The sequence below is a fragment of the Megalops cyprinoides genome, chromosome 1 (genome assembly GCF_013368585.1).
Source record: "Megalops cyprinoides isolate fMegCyp1 chromosome 1, fMegCyp1.pri, whole genome shotgun sequence".
Taxonomy (NCBI): Eukaryota; Metazoa; Chordata; class Actinopteri; order Elopiformes; family Megalopidae; genus Megalops; species Megalops cyprinoides.
The window spans coordinates 28,002,904-28,023,573 of NC_050583.1; the positions used below are offsets into that span (position 1 = coordinate 28,002,904).

Genomic DNA, 20,670 nt, shown 5'->3' on the forward strand with positions numbered 1-20,670 from the left:
ACAAGCTGTTGTGGCGAAGCATAAGATAACGCAAGTAATTGGCTATCGAGAGTAAAACTAATCTAGTGGAACACCGGACTCTCCTTCCACAACTGATGAAATACACCCCACAACTTATATTTGTTTTGGTGTCTTTATGAAATGCATTCATTCACTAAATTATACTGCTCGTGAAGTTTTCTGACGCTGACGTTTCTTCATTAAACAGAAACCGAACCTAATCTTGGAGGAGTATTCCTAACCACTACCAGACTTATTTTAACCACTATCGGCTTTAACGGCATGCCAAATATAAATAGAACCACATTTGAATGACAGATTTGTATTTCACAATATTTTAAAATGTAATTTTTTATTTATTTTTGACCACTGGTCTCGAAGTAATAGTTGACTTTATATTGTAACAAGGTCATTCATGCTTCCAATTTACTCATCCCTTGTCAATTGTGAAAACACAACTCTGTTATGTTACAAGTATAGCATTTGGTTCACTAACCTTTTGTTACTAGTAATCCTTTTGTCAGTAGTTTAATGCTAAACATCTCATATTAAACTAAATTTCAATTTTAAAATAAAAGACTACGCTTTTGTGCTGTAAATGTTTATTTGCTTCTATCCCGCTGCAATAATTGGAAATTATTCATCTAGTTGTCCTAACCTTTTGACATTGTCTCGTAAAAATAGTTAATTTAAAACTTAACCATTCGTCCTCTGTGTTTGAAATTATTACGTAATGTTCTTTCTTATCCCTTGAAAAAGGATCTTTTGGTAGTTAAGTTACGAAAGCATATGAAAAGCCCCCCACGCCCACGCCCCCACCCACCCAAATTTAAGTCGTTGTTTTAAAGACGGCTGAAGGCATCCATAAACGTGCAAGCTGTTCTGCATTCTGTTACCTCTTGAGGTTAGGGCACCGGTGATCAAGTGACCTAATTGGTTCCCTTTAACTCAGACAGATCACATTTCAACACGGTGAGTCTTTTCCATCTCCTACTCTTTTTTCTGTGTGGGCAGCAATGAGTCAACACAGCACACACTCGATTGATAGTACATCAGTGTTTCAGATTTCAAATGTATTTGATATACCGCATCTATACAATGATCATATATATATATGTACATAATATAATATAATTACCTGACCTGGAAAACAGAATTAACAGAAATGCTAACATAGAGATAACACATAAAATGCATTAGTTAATCGCATCAGTTCCATTCTATATCCAGTGAGGTGGATAGGGGATGGCAGCCTATTGGTGGGGATCTTCGATCCGACGTTTGTTTGCTTGTGGCTTGTTTGTTTTTTGGCATTCATTTCGAGATTAAATTCGAAATATTTCGAGAAAAAAATACCCAACATTTCAAGAATAAAGTTGAAATAATATGAGCTCACAGTGTAAACATCTGTAGTATAGGAATTACTTTATTCCTTTTCTCTTTCTCTTTCTCTCAGGCACGAAAGCATGGCCTCCAACCTGCTTAGCCGAACCCTGTCCTTACAGCACAGCTTGCGTCTCTCTGCCTTAGGTGAGTAAAAATGGATGATACCGCTATCATTATTAAAATCATTTACACATGTAAAACATTCACAAATAAAAGAAATAGCCCGATTGTTTAAAGGCATTTCTCAAAAAGTATTTCAAAGCATAATTTATTTATTTTATGTAATTTATTTGAAATGCATTCAACTATCCAGAAATAGTTACCCATTTTGTAACTAGGTGGCTATCTTTAGTTTATTTTCACATATAAATTTTAGTAATTTCCCTGCAAATAACAGTTTAATAGCATGAATTATCATGAAATGAAAGTAAGTGCAACTAAGATGTCAAACCCACATCTGGATTCATTCAACAGCTCAAGCTAACCAGTTACTTAAAGAGAAACTAGTGCACATTTCAGAACTAGGGTTGGGATACGCTGCTTTAAGTCTATCACACAGTATAAGCTACAGGCAAAAAAAAAAAAAAAAAAAATAGAAAGAGGAAAGTAAAGCTGGAATTCAAGTAAATGCAGTTCTGTGAGAGCATTACTCAGATCATCAAATCATTATTTAAATGAAATATTTTGGCTACTCCCTGGTGAATTCAGGTTATTCATTTATTTTCCTCTGGACAGGACATGTGCATTAAGGTTCAGGAAAGCTGACAGTACAAAGTCAGGGTCATCTGTTTAATGGGAAAGCACAAAGGTTGTCTGTCATAAAAACTGAGAGTCCTCTGCTTCAATCCGGTTTGGTCCTCTTGCTGTGTGTTGTAACCACTGCTCCTGGAGGAGGGCCAAAGAGATGACGCTTGTTTACAGACAGCTTCCTCTGTACCAAATTACACATGGAGAATTGTGGGTTATGAACAAGCCAACAAGCAGTAACATTATTTTGATGATTTTGTACACTACATATTAAACAGTGTGTTTTTTTAAGTTGCAAAATTCACACACTACATTTATATGTATTGCACTTAATGTTGCAACCATTTACCTACGAAACATGAAACTTCAAATCCTGTTTCTGCCTTTAGGTATATACAACAATATTCTTCGTTCATCCTGAGGGACTCTGAAGTCAACAGGATGTTGACTGCCATATCATGTTTATCTGTAACTGAACACCACTGTTGTTTCGTGGTCATATGCAGAATCCACTATGAACTGGGCACATTCCACAAGTAAATGGGACAGTATCTTCTGTAATGGGAATGGCATTCAAAGAATTGAAAATAATTCTGCAATGTTTGTACAGGATACAGATATGTTACCCAAGCAGCAACAAATAGCGTTGAAGAGTTTGAATACGATGGTCCGTCAATGAAAACAGAAGTTCCGGGCCCAAAATCCAGGGTAAGAGATTGACACTGCATACAGTGCACCGTGTAAAACAACTAAATCAAGGAGCAAGGTCTGCTTTGGAGTCAAAGATTTATAGACCTGGAATAGCAACTGACCCTTTGGGGTTTAGCAGGTCCGATTCCTCTTGCAAGTGATAGTGTTGCCTGCGTTGAGTGTTATCATGATTCTCACTTTCCCTCTGAGAGTTTCACCTGAATAATCCCATGTTAGCCATAGAATGGTATAAGAGCAGATCATGCTTCAGAGATAAGGACAATCTGGACAAACAGGCATGTGTTTTAACAGGCATGTGTCAAAAAGTGTTATTTTTCACCTGGAATAAAGTAATTGCATTATCAGTTTTATCTGATGTAGATACTCAGTTAAAGTACTTAAAGACAGAAAACTGTAAATGACATATCCAGTCCACAGGACCTTTGTAACTAAGGTCAGAAATTAAAACTGTAAAACATGAAAAGTTCAAATGTCAGTCAAAAACTATATAAATATAGCTTAGTCATTTACATTATAAAATACATGGGAATTACCTGAAGACAGGTTTTTGTGTGATAATTTCTTGATTTTCTCTACAGGAGCTAACAAAACAGCTGGGACAGATTCAGGTGAGAAATCATGGGCTGTGGGGAGAACATCATTCTGACATCTCTCTGGCAATAAGACTAGAGGGACGTCATTGCCAATCTTGAGAGTATAGTTCATGTTGTTTGTCAAAGCACAGTCACATCTTAAAATTGACTTCAGATGCATTCGCTAGGTCATCTTACATTGTTTAGATACACTGTATCAGCCAGAACAAGTCTTCCATCACCTGTAATTAACTATCATTGCAAAACAAAATATAAACATAATCATCTTCTGCATCTGTTGATTAATTAATGGCTAAAGACACGCTGTCATATATTTTGATCAGTTGTTTGATTTTGGTTTCAAGAAAGTAAGCAGCCTGCAGCAGATACTTTGCAACGTTGAGTGGTTGATAGAATTGCACTGCTGTTCATTACATGTTTGGTTAAAATGCTTATTTTGATAGATCAGCTTTTTCAGATTGAATATTCGCACAGAGACTATAAAATCAAGAACGAGTTCCTTCTTTTCCCATACGTTTTTGACAAAGGATTTCCCTTAACCTGCATCAACTTTAGATTTTTAGTGTTGTTGTGATTTTTAAATACTGGTTTATTATCTCGTGTTTCATTTATTCATATTTTGCAAAACTTGCAATATATGTTACATTCCCCATTTTGTATTGTACCAGTTTATTGCACTCACTCACGCAAAGGAATGCTTTCTTACATTGTTCGCATATCGCATGTTTCATTTCCTCCTCACTTACTGTAACTGTCAATTTCTGATTTGCAGCAATGATCTCCTAATTCTTGCAGTTATACAGCTGATATAATTGTATATGTCATGCTCTGCTTCTCCTATTGTGATGCCCTTGTAGCAATTTCTGTTCTTCTTAGCATCGGGCTAATAATGCGAACTGTTCCTATTAAATGTGGCCAAATGTGAGCTCAATGTCCCCAAACCTTACAGTTTGTAACCTTACACTGGCATTTTCCCCCCATTCCCCCCACCCACCCTCCACATACAGAATGTTACTGCGCTGAATTTCTTCTGTGATTATGAAGCGAGCCGAGGGAACTATCTTGTGGACGCGGATGGCAATCGCATGCTGGATGTGTACACCCAGATCGCCTCCATCCCCATAGGTGAGAACTCCACCGTCTTCTTGCTGTGGAAAAGTGGGCATGTATTGCTGTGACCAGTCACCACTCTAGAGCAATACCATAATTTACAGCACTAACAGCAGTACATAATGTTGAACCCCCAGTCCACTCCAAAAACATTACAATGATTTATGAAATAGGTGTACACAATCAAATGAAGATTAGAGGGTTTAGCTCCTATAACTGTCTGTGGTGTCTCTCTCACAGGGTCTCAGTAGCCAGTGGACCTGATGGGTCATACTTAGTACTTTATTTTAATGGTTGTATTTGTTTCTCGATTTAACAGGTGATTGCCCTCCAGGCATTAAGGTACAAGCTTAAATTCATTAGACATCTTGCCCCTTGAAACTCCTCCAACATGACCCATTTAGTTGTTATGGTTTTCTGCCATGTCAGAGAGGCAGGAGTGGTAGTGAAATGAAGTGAGCACATTATGAAAATAAGACCAGAATGAAATTCATCACAATTGATTTTTGAATTCATCACACTAAATTGGGAAAATTATTCCATAATTTCCAAGTGAAGGTAAAAAAAAAACTAAATGGACTTCATAACTCATGGGTCACCTTGAATTTAAATTTTTGTTTTTATGAAAAACATATTATGAGATTGTGTTACAAATGGTCATCATGTGTTACAAATGGTCATCAAAACAACAATATTCCTTAAAATAATCTTAGCTACTGCCCATCAGATAGAATTTTGTTTATTCTTTACTTAAGTTTAATATATTTTTTGGGAATGCCCCCATTAATTTTCATAATTTCTATCATGACCTCTGTGTATAGATATTATAATGCATGCATTACAGAGGGAAATTAGTTTTGTAAGGTCTGTAATTTGGTAACAATATTTTTATAATTTCATTAATTTGTGAAAATATTTATCTACATATCTAGTTTCTACATGACATTTAACTCCTCATTTCAGAATCCAACACAATTTCATCTTATAAATAAAATACACTCCTCTGCAGATGTAATTCAAAGCCTGTACAACCACCAGAGACACAGAAATAGTACTGTGGTCAGATTAGTCTCCAGTCAGATTTAGGTCAAAGGTAAGAAACACATTTTTTATTCATCAGTTTTGGGTGAACCCATGAAGTCAAAAAGATTACCAGAATATATCCTTGCACCATTCATGCTATGTAAAGCCTGTCACTTAAAATTGACATTATAAGCTATATAATTGTTTCTAAACTGCTTCCTTACAGGTTGTCAGAGACCATTCAGGCATGCATTATACTGTTATGTTTGTAGTGCGTCATATAGTGGGATGAAAAAATTAATAACATACATAAAGATAAATGTATTAATCTGCTGGCTGGAACCTGCAAATAAAAATTAATAAAATATCAGACACCATAAATTATGAAGAATGAATATATGTGTCATTGATGACTGAATATTGAATGTGCAGGGGAAGATTTCTGATAGTCAATGTATTTTGTCCTTAACTTTGAATAACAGATAGTATTACTGAAATTGATTTAAAATGCTCTGCAAGCAACAACAAAATGAATGATCATTTAAGTCAACAGTGTGTGTTTATTCTAATTTTAAAAATAGTGGTATCTGTTTCAAATTATAAATTGTTTACTGAATTTCTAATATACTAAAATAAATAAAATAAAATATGACACTCAGTTTTGAGGATGAAACACCTGATATGTATTTGAAAGTCTTCCATGAATGAAGAAAGTTTGAACATCCAAGTCCCAGCAAGCACACCCCAAGCTGTTGGTGACAAGTCAGTTGGCCTCTCCAGTAGGAATGTATTCTCAAACATCATCTGTGATTATAGTCAGAAGGTAAATAAAACAACCTAATTTATTTCTTTCTGTAATTTCTGTAATAGGATACAATCATCCAGCCCTTCTGAATGTCATGGTAAATCGTCACAATCTGGTAAGACAGAAGAATTTAATATGGTGATCTGTAGAAATATCATGTGAAGAAATCTAAATTCAAATTCGTGCATGATAGTTTGTTCCTCAACACATTTTCTTGAATTTGCTCTTTCTCAGAGTGCATTCGTAAACCGACCAGCTCTTGGAATGTTACCACCCAAGAACTTTCCTGAAAAGCTGGCTGAAGGCCTCCTTTCAGTAAGCTCACCTTTCACATCATAGACATTCTTGAACATAAGGCAAACTGTAATTATAGTTACATCTGGCTTTATAATTCTCAAGTCACTGAATATTTTTATTGCAACCTGTTGGACCTGCTGTTTTTGGTTATGCTAAGACATTTATGCTTGGAGAGAGACACTAAAGTTATACAATAGTTAACCTACTTACCAAGTTACAGGGTTATTTTGTAAGATAAACCGTAAGATAGTTAATTCCACATAAACAAGATTATTGAGTTCATTGATCTGTTCTTGGGATATCCAGTCTTATCAAACTGGGTCAAGTAACCAGAAAATGTCACTCACTGAAACTGAAGCTTTTCTACTTCTTTACATCAACTTCAGTACACTTTCACACCTATTTATCTTGTTTAACCTATTAAGCTTGGCATTTCAAATTAACACTTGCAGCTTCACGGTTAATGCTGGTATGCTTTTTTGAGAGGTAAAGCCTTGTATAGCCTTCTACAGATGCCACTTTTAAAGTTGATTTATGAAAAACAGTGGGAATACCCCCAGGAAATATCCCATCCTGTCTCTTCCCACCAGGTGGCCCCCAGAGGAATGAGTCGGGTGCAGACAATGGCTTGTGGTTCCTGCTCCAACGAGAATGCTTACAAAGCCATATTCATTTGGTACAGAGTAAGTATGTTATCATAGCTATTTCTGTTAGGTCATATAGCAGACATCTTCATTTCGGGTTACTGTGCAACATAATGTATTTAAAAATGTAAAGAAAATTAAAAAAAAAAAACTTTTTCCACACTCAAGACATTTACAGCATATGCAAAATATGCATACATGAAAACAAATATAGTCACAGAAACATCTATAGCAACAGCAACAAACCCTCAAATAGTGTTCATTTTCAGGTGAGTCTGGCATTCATACCAGTACAAGCTTTACTTGCTCCAAATTCACCTACAGTTTCATTGTTCACTGTTATCATTCATTCAGGCAAGTATTGTTTGTCTTATCCCCCCAGAGCAAACAGAGGGGACACAAAGAACCAACATCAGAGGAGTTGAGATCATCTGTGGTCAATCAGGTAAATCACTCTTCATAGCTATCCATTATGAGGGAAGTCTTTTATAAACCCATGCACATTTATACAGGTTTATGAATTTTTTTATAGTTTGTTTTTGGATTTCTTCTCCAAGGTACCCGGGTGTCCTGACTTGAGCATTCTGTCCTTCATGGGTGGTTTTCATGGGAGAACTCTTGGTGAGAAATACACTTGCGTCTGATCTTGTCTGTATCCTGACAATATCCTAGTTGATTCTTTAGTGTTCCATGAGTGTTGCAACAATTCAAATACAAAGGCATTTTGAAATTTAATAGGAAACTTATTCAAGTGGAAGTGATATGGCATTGGTAATGGCGCTATCCAATATTTGTTTTTAACACTCAAGTATGAAGATGAGCTGTAGCTGAAAATTGGTGTTTCAAGTAATTTTCTTCTCATCCTGATATTACAATTTTTCCTATCTACCTTGTTTACATGACTATGTATTGCATGTATGATTTACTGTAGCACACATGTAGTTACAGTAGCATTAGTTATCATAGCACTCTGTGAGAGACTGACATATCGGGATGTGGTCAGTTGTGTTCTGTCTCTTTCTTTCTTCCTCCAACTTTATCAGATGCATTTTGTACCCTTACTATCTAAGTCACTCTGGATAAGATTGTCTGCCAAATGTAAATGCAATGTAAAACTGAAGTTAGTATACTGTGCTGCATAATGCATTGTCCAGAATACAGAGGAATGCTGATAGTGTTGGATCAACTAATTGGCTGTTGCCTTAGGTTGCCTGGCTACAACACACACAAAGGCTATCCAGAAGCTGGACGTGCCCTCCTTTGACTGGCCCATTGCCCCTTTCCCCAAACTGCGGTACCCTCTGGAAGAGTTTGTGCGTGAAAATGCGCAGGAAGAAGCTCGCTGTCTGGAGGAGGTCAGACTCATACCATTCCAACCTTATCGGACAGGATCACAATGGTCTAACTGGGCACAACCTCACGATACTTTAGTGTATATTTAAATGAAAGATCTCACTGATATTCAAGAATCATAAAATATTATCTTACATGTAAAATGTCACATATGATTGTGCAGGTGCATGCTGTGACACCAGAAAGGACTGACAATGTTGAGGGCAGTAAAAGCTGGGAAGAGAAATGAAAAGTTTCATGTTGAGAAAAAGAATTATTACAGTATCACCTGCCTTGAGATTATTTGTGGTTGTCTTTTAGGTTGAGGATCTCATTGTTAAATGGGGGCAGAAGGGCAGACCAGTTGCTGGTATTGTGATTGAGCCCATACAGGCTGAAGGAGGAGACAACCATGCATCTTTTGATTTCTACAGGAAGTTAAGAGAAATTGCACGAAAAGTAGGTGTTACAAAGCATATGTTTTCTTTGTTACTCTTTTACTAATAATTTGTACAAGAGGGATAATATTCCTACTACATGATGGTCTTAACCATGCACAGGCCTTGCCACTCTAGGAATATGTTTACCATCTTTATTGACCAGTTATCCAAACATCTCAACACACATTTCTAATACACATGTATTAGAAAGGATGTACAAACTGCAGGTACACACTTATCCTGTGTGGAAGAGACTATACCTCCCCCTCTGAAACACATTTCTTCTGTCTCTGCAACTCCCCAGCATGGATGTGCTTTCCATGTGGATGAGGTGCAGACAGGGGGTGGTGCCACCGGGAAGTTCTGGGCCCATGAGCACTGGGGTTTAGATGACCCTGCTGACATTGTCTCCTTCAGCAAGAAGATGTTGACAGGTGGCTACTACCACAAGGATGACCTCATGCCTGACAAGGTACTTCCTAAATTCATTCTAAAATGTATTGAGGTTATAGAACAGTATCTGTACCCATTTACAAAATGTTAAAAAGAAAAATGGTATTTTTAGGCAATGAAGCCAATCTTCTGAGTATGCTTCTGTTTGTGTTCTGCACAGCCATTTAGAATCTTCAACACATGGATGGGGGATCAAACCAAAAACCTGTTCTTGGTTGAGGTGCTGAATGTAATAAAGACTGAGAGGCTGCTGGAACAAGTGCAGCGCTCTGGACACATCATGCTGCAAGGTCTATACGAGCTGCAGGTATGATGCCTTAGCAGGGTGGAGTTTTGCTTTCAAAAGAGGTATAAGCAAGTGAGCAGAGTGAACAAAACAGTGGTTAAAGTCTGTGCTATGACAGGAAATATGTGGGGGTGTGTAACACAGATGTCTCTCTCTCTAAGGCTCATTACCCCCACCTCCTAAGTGCTGCAAGGGGGCTAGGTACCTTCTGTGCCATTGATGTCAAAGATGAAGCCACACGCAATAGCCTTATCCTCAAGGCAAGAAACAAAGGTAAGGAAATTGGCATGTAGAACTTGAGTACAGCAGATTGCAGATACTGTGTGACTGTGTGTGGAAAAACTAGAGCAGATGATGATTAAATGGGAACATAAAACAGGATGTATTAAAACTGCAGAGGGGGGCTCCCAAGTGGTTCAGACAGTAAAAGTGCTTGTTTCAAGCACAGGCTGAGCCCCACAGCCTGGTTTTGAAACTACAAGTGTTGTTTTCTGACAATGCTTGTGAGCCCACATTGACAGATCAAACTGTCATTGCTGCACCAAGGATAGAAGTGGGTAGGTCAGCCAGGGTTTCCTTGTCACTTCTCTCAACACAATGGGTCCATATGGGTCCCTGTGAGTAATTCAGATAGCATTAGTAGGTTGTCCTATCCTCTGGCACCATTTTCCTGCTGGTGGCTCCTGCATGGGTTCATTGGTTGACTGTGTAGTAGTGATGAGAACTGCATTATTGGCAACTAAAAAAAAGTGTGTACTTACTGGGTCATGACGGTTCACTCATTGTATGACATCCTTTGACTGATAACTGATAATGACTGACAAACTATTATGATGGAATGCTTTGTTAGAACTAGGGTTGGGTATCATTTGGGTTTTTTTCCAATACCGGTGCTAAAACGATACTTTTAAAATAGTACTGGTGCCTAAAGAGTGCCTGAACCGAAAAGCACAAAACAGTTGACAACATTAAAGAACGGCTTTTTGAATTGCTAAGGCAAATTTGAACGTGAAATTGAACAATATATTAACCCTTTCGCACGTAACTTATTTTTATGCTATGTAGCACGTGTTGTTACATGGTTCATTATGTTTTCATTAGCGTTATTAAGCTTCTCATTGTTTTCAGTTAGCATTTGCAATATTTTTAAACCTTAAATCACTGTTTATTCAAAGCAAAAATTAGCTAGAATTTGTCCAATCTAGTGTTCTAATCACACCGGTTTTAGCGTACGCGCTAAACAGCTAATCACACTGGTGTGACCATACGCGTGAAAGGGTTAACTGCTAACAGTTTAAAGTGTATTTAAGTATGTAAATATAAATAAATACAAAACACAAATTTACATAACAAATTCACATACTAAATAAAACCTAACCCATCTACAATAATCTAACACTAAATAAGAGTTACAGTACTGTAACGTCCGTTTCGGAGCACCAGAGGGCAAATATATCAACAGCTCAGGGCAGGCATTTAAGCGGCACCGAATTGAGGGACCAAAATCTGCGATGCGATTCGGCCCGGTAGATACTGGTCGTATAGGGCACCGGGCATTTAGTACCCAACCCTAGTTAGCACACATCTCTGTGATTTCATAGATAATGTAGGCATGGTTCATCTTGCAATAAAAACTGGATCAGGAACTTCTAAATCATACTGACCAGCAAAAGAAACTTCTTTCCAATGTTTTTACAAATACACATCTTACATTCAGGGAAATAAAACAATTTTGTATTAGCACCAACATATTATTGAGGGGACATGGCATAGGTAACTTCAGATGCAGATTAATATTGAACATAACAGTGCTGTGAAATTCACAAGTAAAACCAGTTAAAGAGCTCTAAGAGGATTGCTTGTTTTTGGTACAGGTGTGGTCTTGGGTGGCTGTGGAGAAAGGTCAATCAGATTTCGCCCTGCTTTGGTTTTCAAGGAGCATCATGCCCATCTCTTTCTCAACATCTTCAACGATGCCCTGGCCGAGTTCAAATAAGAGCAAGGAGATGCCGTTACCATTTCACAAATTTGTCGACCAGTTATTTCTCTTTTTCTGTGACAACTTTTTCCCCTAAAACATATGTCATTTTTAAAAACCCACATACCATATAAGCAGTAAAGCAGTGGAGCCATATCAAATGCTGTTATGATGTGCAACAGGATTGTGGTTAATTTAACACAGTACCTACACACTTCTCATAAACTGCTTTACATAAGCACTTCACTTCTCTAATCCCACTCAAGACTGCTCATTTGCAAAAGGTATTCTGCAGTTGTGACTGATTTATTTTGAGTAAGTGACTATATTAAAAATGGTCTTATCTGATTGTGCTTTGGTATTTTTTGCCTTTTTATTTCCAGTAAATGTTGTAGATAATGATTTAGACACACTAGAATAGTTGAACAGAAAGTCACTGTTCATGTACTTCACTATCCAATCACAGAAACAAAAAAAAAAACATTCATTACTGATATTGTAAAGTATGCCACATCTTTCTGCCTAGGACAAGAGTGTGGTTAATGATAAATACAAGTTAGTCTAAATAACTATTCTGAAGTATCATACAAAAATACAGGTGCTCTATGGTTTTAGGGTTGAATACAATGTGACTCATGTACCAAGTTCTTTTTCAGAACCAGTTTTGACCTTTGGCATTTTTAGGTAGTAACTAGGATAATATTTCAAAGTATTAGAGCAGAAACCCAACATGAAGTAACTGCATTTACTGCAACATTAACAGGGGGCAGTTTGGTTCAATAGTTTCCCCTACACAAGTATATCCATTAAAGATTTCTGAAGTTTTGAACACTATGCTGTATGTATCAATCTCCAGTTTTTCATTATTTTTATCCATGCTGTGATAAATCACTGAATTTTTTACACTGATATCAACATTTGGGTGTTGTCTGCTTACCATTTCCTCATTTTTGTTATTTCAGCAAAGCAACACAGGTGATGCACCACACCGTATTTAGTACAATGTTCAAGAACCCAAAAGTTATTTTTTAAATACTGGGTTCTAGTATAACAAGCTGGTGTACAACACTGTTAGAAGCAAAGGGACAGCACTGGATTTAAGTCCCATTAAGGCACCCAAAGTGTTCTGGGAAATGGCATCCACTGAAAGTGCCTGGTTAAAAGCTTTTCTGTAAGTAAGATATGCTGTTGACTTGGTATGTTCTTCACAACACATTACATTAATTTTTTGAGCAGGCAAAAAAAGTTAATGCACTACTTGGTATTTGCTCAGTTTGTAGACATCTATTAACAATATGCCAAATATACTAAAACTACCAAAATAAATCAAACTGACAGTTGCTATTACAGCAAACATGATTTATTGTACAATTGCTTGTGAAATGACAATGAAAACATTTCCAATCAATACTACTCTACTTTTATATGGAACTTCTCTTAAATATACCAACTTAAACTCATTCCGATAGTGGTACACTGTTGTGTGAACTAGTGAAACCAACAAGTATTATGAGAAACTTCCAAAGACCATCTCAAAGGCCTGTTTGTCCACAACACGTCCCAGCCGTGTGGAGAAATACAAGGTGTCCGGACAGCTGTAGCGCTTCAAGCGAAGTAGAGGTTCATTTCTGGAATCACCAGTGTCTCCAAGTGTCATAACATCAGATACAGGCAGGTAGATGTCATGTCGATAGCCCCAGAAGGTGAGGTGGGATACCTTCAGTGTGGTTTTGGAGTCATCCAAATACATCATGCCCACAAATCGCCTGAGGTAGTGACTAAGTGAGTAAAGCATGATAGCAGCAAAGACTGCAATTCCAGTGCTGTAACACATCAGGTTGTATGTGACTTGGCCCTGAAAGTACAGGTAATGTACAGGTGGAAGCAGAAGAAAAGTGATTCCAGTTTGAAACAGTTTAAGCCGAGATATTACTCTGAGGACCTTTATAGCTGGAAATGTGTAAATGAGGGTAAAGTTATGAGAGTGATGGTCAACAGGCTTCGAGACAGTTTGGGTGCCGGGCAGTGTGGACAAAGCGCGGCAATTATGGAGTGCCGCTGTCCGTCCGACGTGCACCTGGCTACATCCATGCGGGATGCGGGGGAAGCCACGAAGGAGCCAGTTACAGTTTTTCAGCAAAGAGGGTCCTCGACAGCCAAACGCCAGAGAGGGGACTATACGCAGGAAAAGCATTTGCCTATGCTGAAGAAAAAACAACAGACAAGATCGGGAATAAGTCAATCTAGCGACTCATGCAATAAGTGTTCCATAATATATGAATGGCATTGTAGATAAATATACCCCGGTACACATGACAGACAGCCACATGCAAACAATAGTTATAAATAAAGCGCTGCTTTCTTTGTGACCGAGCAGGTAAACTAGCTAGCTAGCTACATCAGCATTACACCATCAGTCTGCACTAGCTAAATGACAGTTCCTTATGAACCACATTTATGCAGATAAAACTGTGTATTTTAGTAACATCACTGAAAAACAACAATAATAGTTACTCTACAGAAACTGAGTGCATGACGCCAAAACTAGAAGCGTACAACTTTGCACAATAAACCTTGGATGCGTTTCAGTGTATACTAACGGGAGAGGAGCTACAGCTATGTTCCTTCTGTTCCTGGTTTCTCAATAACCTTGTAATATTAAATCGCATAATAAATAAGCGTCTTACTAAATTAAAACATTCACATAGCATGGTAGTGACCACGAGACCTACCTGGAAGTATTCCTGAAAGAACCACAGACCAGGAAAGTGTAAATATTGACCTTCGTGAAAGCAGTATTCGGAAGGCCTACATATCCCTCAATGCATACAGCGTGAGCTTTGAGGTCAGTTCCTGTGTGTACGAGATGCTTTTATGTTCAGTGCACGATCTTCTCAAGGTCCCGACGCGTCAGCAGTCAATCCTGTGTACGTTGTGTATCAAAATTAAATACTGCGATTAAAACTGTGGGTCAAAAATGTTCTAATCATATTTTAGTTACTTATTTTGGCAACTGCTTGGATTTAATCAGCTGGGCGCTTTTGAAAGGAATTCGGTCCATAAAAAAGCAGCAGTAAACTACATATCCCAAGTGGCCTTACAGTATGACGTTACTCTGTCCGACGACAAATGGGCGTCAACTTAGAGCAGAGACAGTGCATGTTCCGATCTGTATACGAACTGGATGAGCTAATATCAGGTATCTGTGTGGAATATATCCATCCTTATGTTGAAGAGATTAGTGATTCTGCCCAGACCTGCCCTAAACTACGTCTGTGAATACACATCTAAATTCCCCAATCGGCCTGCCTTCCTGTAACTCGTCATTCCATACAGTTGTACGATCTGAATGAAGCGTACAGCAAGCCGGCTTGCTAAGCACCAGTACATAAAATGACACTTTCAGGGGTGGATACAACGACACTTTGCTTATTTGATGTGGATGGAACTCTTACAGCTGCTCGCCAAGTGAGTTGATACAGCAAACATTTGCCAAGATTCTGGTATTCTTTGGTGTAGCTAACTAGGTAGCTACATAGCTACGTTCTGGTACTGTCGTAACTAGCTACAGTGTATGGTGCTTTCAGTCACCAACTAGTTAACATGATGACACGTCATCATTAGGTAGCTAGCTACCTAATGTTTACTGAATAGAAAAAGCGGCAACAACACAAATGCTAAATGAGGTTTTAATGTGGAAACGTGTATTTGCCAGTGCGTGTCCTTCATTAAAATACACCGACTCAAGTGCAATGAATGAGGAAGTGACTGGCTATCTGGGTAGTTGGCCAGATTGGAATGAGCGAGCTGCTTGTTGGAATTCCGGATTTCAAACTTAAACACTAGTCACACAGTGAGCTAGCGAGCTGTGATCATAGTGAATCATTACTAGGAAGATGTGACCTAACGTTGGTTAATTAGTGAGCTTGCTCACTGACTGACTGGCAAGCTTTGGTTTATTAGCGTATTTAGTTTTGACTGGCGGTTTTGGAGGAGAAATATTTTTGTGTAACACTGCCAGTGGCCAGTCGAGGTGAAGAGTTGAACATAATACAATGACCAGATAAATCCATCGGCGGAATTTAAAGAGAAACCAATAATGTGACGCATAAAACGAGGACTGAAGCATTGCGATTATGCAGTGCGACAGGAAAATAAGAAAAGGAAAAAGGTGCATGTGGAGAATTTGTCGTTTTGTTGTGTTGCTCTTTCAGACTGTTCCAAACTCTGGATGTCAGTGCAGTAGTAAACGCTTGTGATGGTAAACCTGGTAAATGTTGTTATTTATCTAGGAAAATCTCGAAAGTGCCTTACTGTCCGTGTTGTATAGGTAAGGGGCATGCACCATCATTCAGTAAATCAAATTTAACTTGCCATCCTAACTAACAGCTTTTCATTTAGAAGTAAAATTAAAGATTTGGGTCACTGGATTTGATCTTACTGCAGAGTGTCTGCAGTAGTCTGCAAGGCAGCCAGCTAGTTTTTCCCCCTTTTAAAGATTATGTTTATTCAAAATCCCTCAACATTTGTTTCTAATATATTTTTCTACATACTAAATAAATGTTTTATGATTGTTTTATGACACGTCTTCTGCAGCCCTTAAAGAGTAGGTATTGGCGTACATTTTTTATTAACATTAAATGAACGGTCCTTCATAAGCCATACATGACCATTCATGAACACTTGACTTACATTGTCATACAAATGTGACATGATACATTTTATCTTATATGTGTTTTGAGTGACATTTTCATGACATATCAAATGAGAATGTTATGATGATGTCACACATAACATGGGTGGTGACATAGAATTCTTTATGGCACCGCATAATATGATAAAGAGGTCTGTTCATTTACAGAAAGCCACACCTGTGATGGAGGAGTTTCTGAAGAAGCTTAGAACGAAAGTACGAGTAGGAGTGGTGGGGGGATCAGATTTTGAAAAGATCAAAGAACAACTTGGAAATGATGGTGAGTTTAACTTCAGACCTCTATCAAAATGTTGTATGTCTGTTTACATTATCAGTAAGTAAAGTATGGAATTCAGTAATGTGCTAGAGTAAGGCCTCTGATGCTCATTTCAGTAAGGCTCAATGCAGTCTAAAAAACACACAAGAGGTCCAAATAGTATTGTCTTCTGTATAAGTATACCATTATTTCTGACAAAACTCAGAAACTGCAGAAGCTGCAGTTGTGAAAGCAGGTGTGAAAGCTTGTAAATACAAAATTAACCACAATTTAGAAAATAAATGTATAAATGTAACAAGTTATAGGGTAACATCCCTCTGTAGCCCATGCTGTAGGAGGTGGTGAATATACAGTTTGCTAGAAGTACATAATATATTCATTTTTCATCTGATTTTTTGCTATTAGTGGTGGACAAAGTGGACTATGTGTTTGCCGAAAATGGACTGGTTGCTTACAAAGATGGAAAACTGATTTCAGTGCAGGTGGGGAAGAACTTCATCAATCACATAAAATTAACATCACAGTTTTGGCCTGTGTCATCTGATGGATCTTTTTTTTTTTTGCTTTGCTTTTCCAGAATATTCAAGCATATTTGGGTGAAGACCTGCTACAGGACTTCATCAATTTCTGTCTGAATTACATGGCAAAGATTAAACTACCCAAAAAGAGGCAAGACAACAGCACATTCATAATTTCCTGCATTGGGGTAGATCATCAGCAGTCCACCAAGCTTAACATTAATCTTTTCCATCTCAGATATTAATATGTTATTTTGGGTTGGTTCAGTTAGTCTTTATATGACCTATAACCTTTTAAGTTGTTTTCCCATTTTGGAATTATTGTGCCTGGTCTGGTTTATTCTAGTCAAATATGTGAAGTTCCAAAGTCTTTCTCACTTGGTGCAGAGTGTTCATTTATGTGAGAAGTTAGTTAATAACAATAATTATAACAGGACTAGTTTTCACTTGCTTCATTCGCAAATATGTTTGCACGCCTTACAGGATGTTCCCCCAGGGAGCCGTCTGATTGGATGTTACAGATGTAAACCTCCTAACACTGTTAATGAATGTTTTTGGTCTCATTTCCTGAAGGGGGACCTTCATTGAGTTCCGTAATGGAATGTTGAACGTCTCTCCAGTAGGCAGGAGCTGCAGCCAAGAAGAACGAATTGAATTCTTTGAACTTGATAAAGTAAGCCAGAGTTACATTACAAGCCATTCTCTCTCCCCGCTCCTTCAACAACATTGATTTCTGGGTGCTTAGAGACAATATAGTGTGACATCACCAACTGGCTACACAGGTTGGGAGGCAGCGAGGGGGTAGAAGGCAACCATTCATTCCTGTATTACTCCATTTAACCCTCAATACCTGTATTGTGAGGGAGGGCTTTGAAATGCAGGCATTTGCTCACAGAAATCACATAAACTTTGTGTCAAGAAATCTATACTTGATACATGTTTTTTGACATGCAACATTATAAACATTTCCCCTGCCTTGAATTACTTACGGACATATGGAAATATTAGTGTTTATCAGTACATAATTGTGTGAGAATTTCAGTACAATTAATATTAAGGTTGACAGTTTATAAGTGTCACATCAATATCTTTGACAGCTGCACAGGTCTGCATGGTCATAAATTATGCCACAGTTATCATTCATGCTTAAGCCTTGTATTGTGGAGTTGCTGGCAATAGTGAGCTGATAGCTGTTTTAAAAAAAATCTTTGTGGTCAGTTATTCCATGATCATAAAGTATCATGCTATGTATGTTAACAGTACTTTTGTTATCTTTTTGAATAATAATGGGGTGTTTAAGAAAGTATTTTGAGTAACATTCATTTGCAAGCTTTGTGATTGACTACAGAATTGAACTAATTTGTATTCACATTCTTTTAAAGCATATGTACATGATAAACATTTGTGAAACATGAATAACGTCAACGATTTGCAGTATGATTTCTGTGTAATTATTTTAGTGTTTCAAGAACTGTTATGTCTACTTATGAAGAAGCACAGAAAAGCCCATGTATTTGATACAAGTCACCTATGATTATAGATTTTCTCTGGAGTTGTTTCTTATTCTTAATTCTTTGTACTTATAATTCGATATATATTTTTTCTCATCCTTTCTTCCAGAAGGAGCATATCAGAGAAAAGTTTGTTGCAGTCTTACGCGAAGAATTTGCTGGAAAGGGATTGGTGTTCTCCATAGGTAAGTGCATTGCCTTATTTTGTACACTGATCAGATTCTTTTTTTTTCTAAGATAATATTCAGTGTGTTTTTTGTTCAGGGGGTCAGATCAGCTTTGATGTGTTTCCTGAGGGATGGGATAAACGTTACTGCCTGGGAATTGTGGAGAAAGACGGCTATGAGAAGATACACTTCTTTGGTGACAAAACCAAACCTGTGAGAGTCCCATAACATCCTCTTCAACCACTGTTATCCACTGTTGTCAACCACTGTTGCTATTAACATGTAGTTTGTTTTTTTATATGAAATGTCTTTCCTTTCATATTCTTCTTAAGGGTGGAAATGACTATGAAATCTACATAGACTCCAGGACTATTGGCCACGAGGTTTCCTGTCCAGAAGACACCGTGCACATCTGTGAGGAACTCTTCTTCAAGTGAGAGCCATTCAGAAAGCCAGGGTCATCACTGCAGTGCATATGAAAAGAGAAGGGACCTCTGTGTAAGCCAAGAAAGTCTTCATTCAGACTTACAATTTTGTTAAAAATGTAATGATATGCGATTACTTGTAGATAGGAGGCTACAGTAGAGGGTATTACTGTCCTCCTTAACTTGCACTACAGAGGCTACAGTAAATGTTTATTTGGTCCTGCCTTCCCTGGGAGTGGGTTATGATGTTTCATGTTATGTTACAAAAGAGATTATTTGGTAAAAAATAGTATTTGAAACATTCTGACGTTGCCTACAATTTCATCTCATAAAATACAAAATGAGAAGAAGTCCAAAAGCATACCAGTTAAAGATATAATGATAGTCAGTCATAATTAACCATGAGTCCCCAAGAAAGAGAGAGAATGTTTACATTGGTGATTTAAATCCTCAGGGAAAACTTTTAACCACCCTGAGACCCAAGTGTAAATGTGCAAACGGTGCCATATATGTGTGTAAATCATGTGATCCAGAAAGGGCAGCTACATGTTTTTCCTTCCAAGACCCTTGTAGAACATGTGCAGATTTGGAGCGAAGTGTACTTGGAATGTATTGGTCTTAAAAGCGTTGTACATCAGCACAGGGTCTTGACGTGAACATTGCTATTGTTGTGAGATGAATCTGCCACCTACTGGTTATTATGTTTCACGTTGGCTGGAAGCAATTTCTGCATCTTTTGATGAAAAGGGTTGGGATCTTTTTCTTTTTAGTTGCAAATACATGAAGGAATTCATTAAATTCTAGATAATGTCATGAATATCTGAACTTACTGGTACATTATATTAGAAACATGTAACTATTTCTGTACAGAATTTATACAGTATATCTGCATATACATCTTTTTCCAATAAATCTTCCAATAAAATTACCTCATGTGTTTAAAATATGTGTTATTGTCCTTATGTCAAGTGTCATTGTGCACAGTGTATAACAAGGATGATTAGCCGTTAAATATTTGTACACTTAAAATGAGACTGCAAATAAATACATTTAAACAAATGCAAGTACTCCAGTCTAGCAATTTGAAAAATACCACTTTCTTTTAAACACACCTTTACAAAATGCACAATGAAAGGACAGCAATTTCTACAACAAAGTTCAACAGATGCAGCTTCTGCAGTTTCTGAGTTTTGTCAGAAATAATGGTATACTTATACAGTTCACAATAATGAATTTGCCAAATATACTCAACTGTCACTCAAGGTCACTCCAAC

General features: G+C 37.5%; 3 protein-coding genes across 3 annotated transcripts; 2 read left to right on the forward strand and 1 right to left on the reverse strand.

The window, feature by feature from the left end:
• The first annotated feature begins 871 nt into the window (after window positions 1-871).
• LOC118785118 (4-aminobutyrate aminotransferase, mitochondrial-like) lies at window positions 872-12,060 on the forward strand. The gene is made up of 16 exons (XM_036539659.1): window positions 872-972; window positions 1,457-1,530; window positions 2,744-2,841; window positions 3,423-3,452; window positions 4,445-4,562; window positions 6,441-6,490; window positions 6,610-6,690; window positions 7,263-7,355; window positions 7,699-7,761; window positions 7,874-7,937; window positions 8,523-8,671; window positions 8,970-9,107; window positions 9,393-9,560; window positions 9,702-9,848; window positions 9,989-10,100; window positions 11,702-12,060. Exons 2-16 carry the CDS (start codon window positions 1,467-1,469, stop codon window positions 11,821-11,823), a joined length of 1,497 nt encoding a protein of 498 aa, XP_036395552.1. The 5' UTR covers window positions 872-972; window positions 1,457-1,466; the 3' UTR covers window positions 11,824-12,060.
• Window positions 12,061-13,312: 1,252 nt separating this feature from the next.
• tmem186 (transmembrane protein 186) lies at window positions 13,313-14,741 on the reverse strand. Its single transcript, XM_036550395.1, has 2 exons — window positions 14,538-14,741; window positions 13,313-14,008 (listed from the first exon to the last, which is right to left on the reverse strand). Exon 2 carries the CDS (start codon window positions 13,997-13,999, stop codon window positions 13,313-13,315), a length of 687 nt encoding a protein of 228 aa, XP_036406288.1. The 5' UTR covers window positions 14,000-14,008; window positions 14,538-14,741.
• Window positions 14,742-15,140: 399 nt separating this feature from the next.
• On the forward strand, window positions 15,141-20,111 carry pmm2 (phosphomannomutase 2). The gene is made up of 8 exons (XM_036539288.1): window positions 15,141-15,273; window positions 16,667-16,778; window positions 17,181-17,257; window positions 17,353-17,444; window positions 17,867-17,966; window positions 18,914-18,989; window positions 19,069-19,184; window positions 19,304-20,111. Exons 1-8 carry the CDS (start codon window positions 15,199-15,201, stop codon window positions 19,406-19,408), a joined length of 753 nt encoding a protein of 250 aa, XP_036395181.1. The 5' UTR covers window positions 15,141-15,198; the 3' UTR covers window positions 19,409-20,111.
• Window positions 20,112-20,670: the final 559 nt, after the last annotated feature.

Excerpts from the sequence above, each read along its gene's own strand:
- LOC118785118 (XM_036539659.1), top strand. The coding sequence starts at position 1,467 with ATGGCCTCCAACCTGCTTAGCCGAACCCTGTCCTTACAGCACAGCTTG. Across the intron at positions 8,672-8,969 it reads AAGCTCGCTGTCTGGAGGAG|GTTGAGGATCTCATTGTTAA; the intron begins GTCAGACTCATA and ends GTTGTCTTTTAG. Across the intron at positions 10,101-11,701 it reads CCTCAAGGCAAGAAACAAAG|GTGTGGTCTTGGGTGGCTGT; the intron begins GTAAGGAAATTG and ends TTTTTGGTACAG.
- tmem186 (XM_036550395.1), bottom strand. The coding sequence starts at position 13,999 with ATGCTTTTCCTGCGTATAGTCCCCTCTCTGGCGTTTGGCTGTCGAGGA.
- pmm2 (XM_036539288.1), top strand. The coding sequence starts at position 15,199 with ATGACACTTTCAGGGGTGGATACAACGACACTTTGCTTATTTGATGTG. Across the intron at positions 16,779-17,180 it reads AGAACAACTTGGAAATGATG|TGGTGGACAAAGTGGACTAT; the intron begins GTGAGTTTAACT and ends TTTTGCTATTAG. Across the intron at positions 19,185-19,303 it reads TTGGTGACAAAACCAAACCT|GGTGGAAATGACTATGAAAT; the intron begins GTGAGAGTCCCA and ends ATTCTTCTTAAG.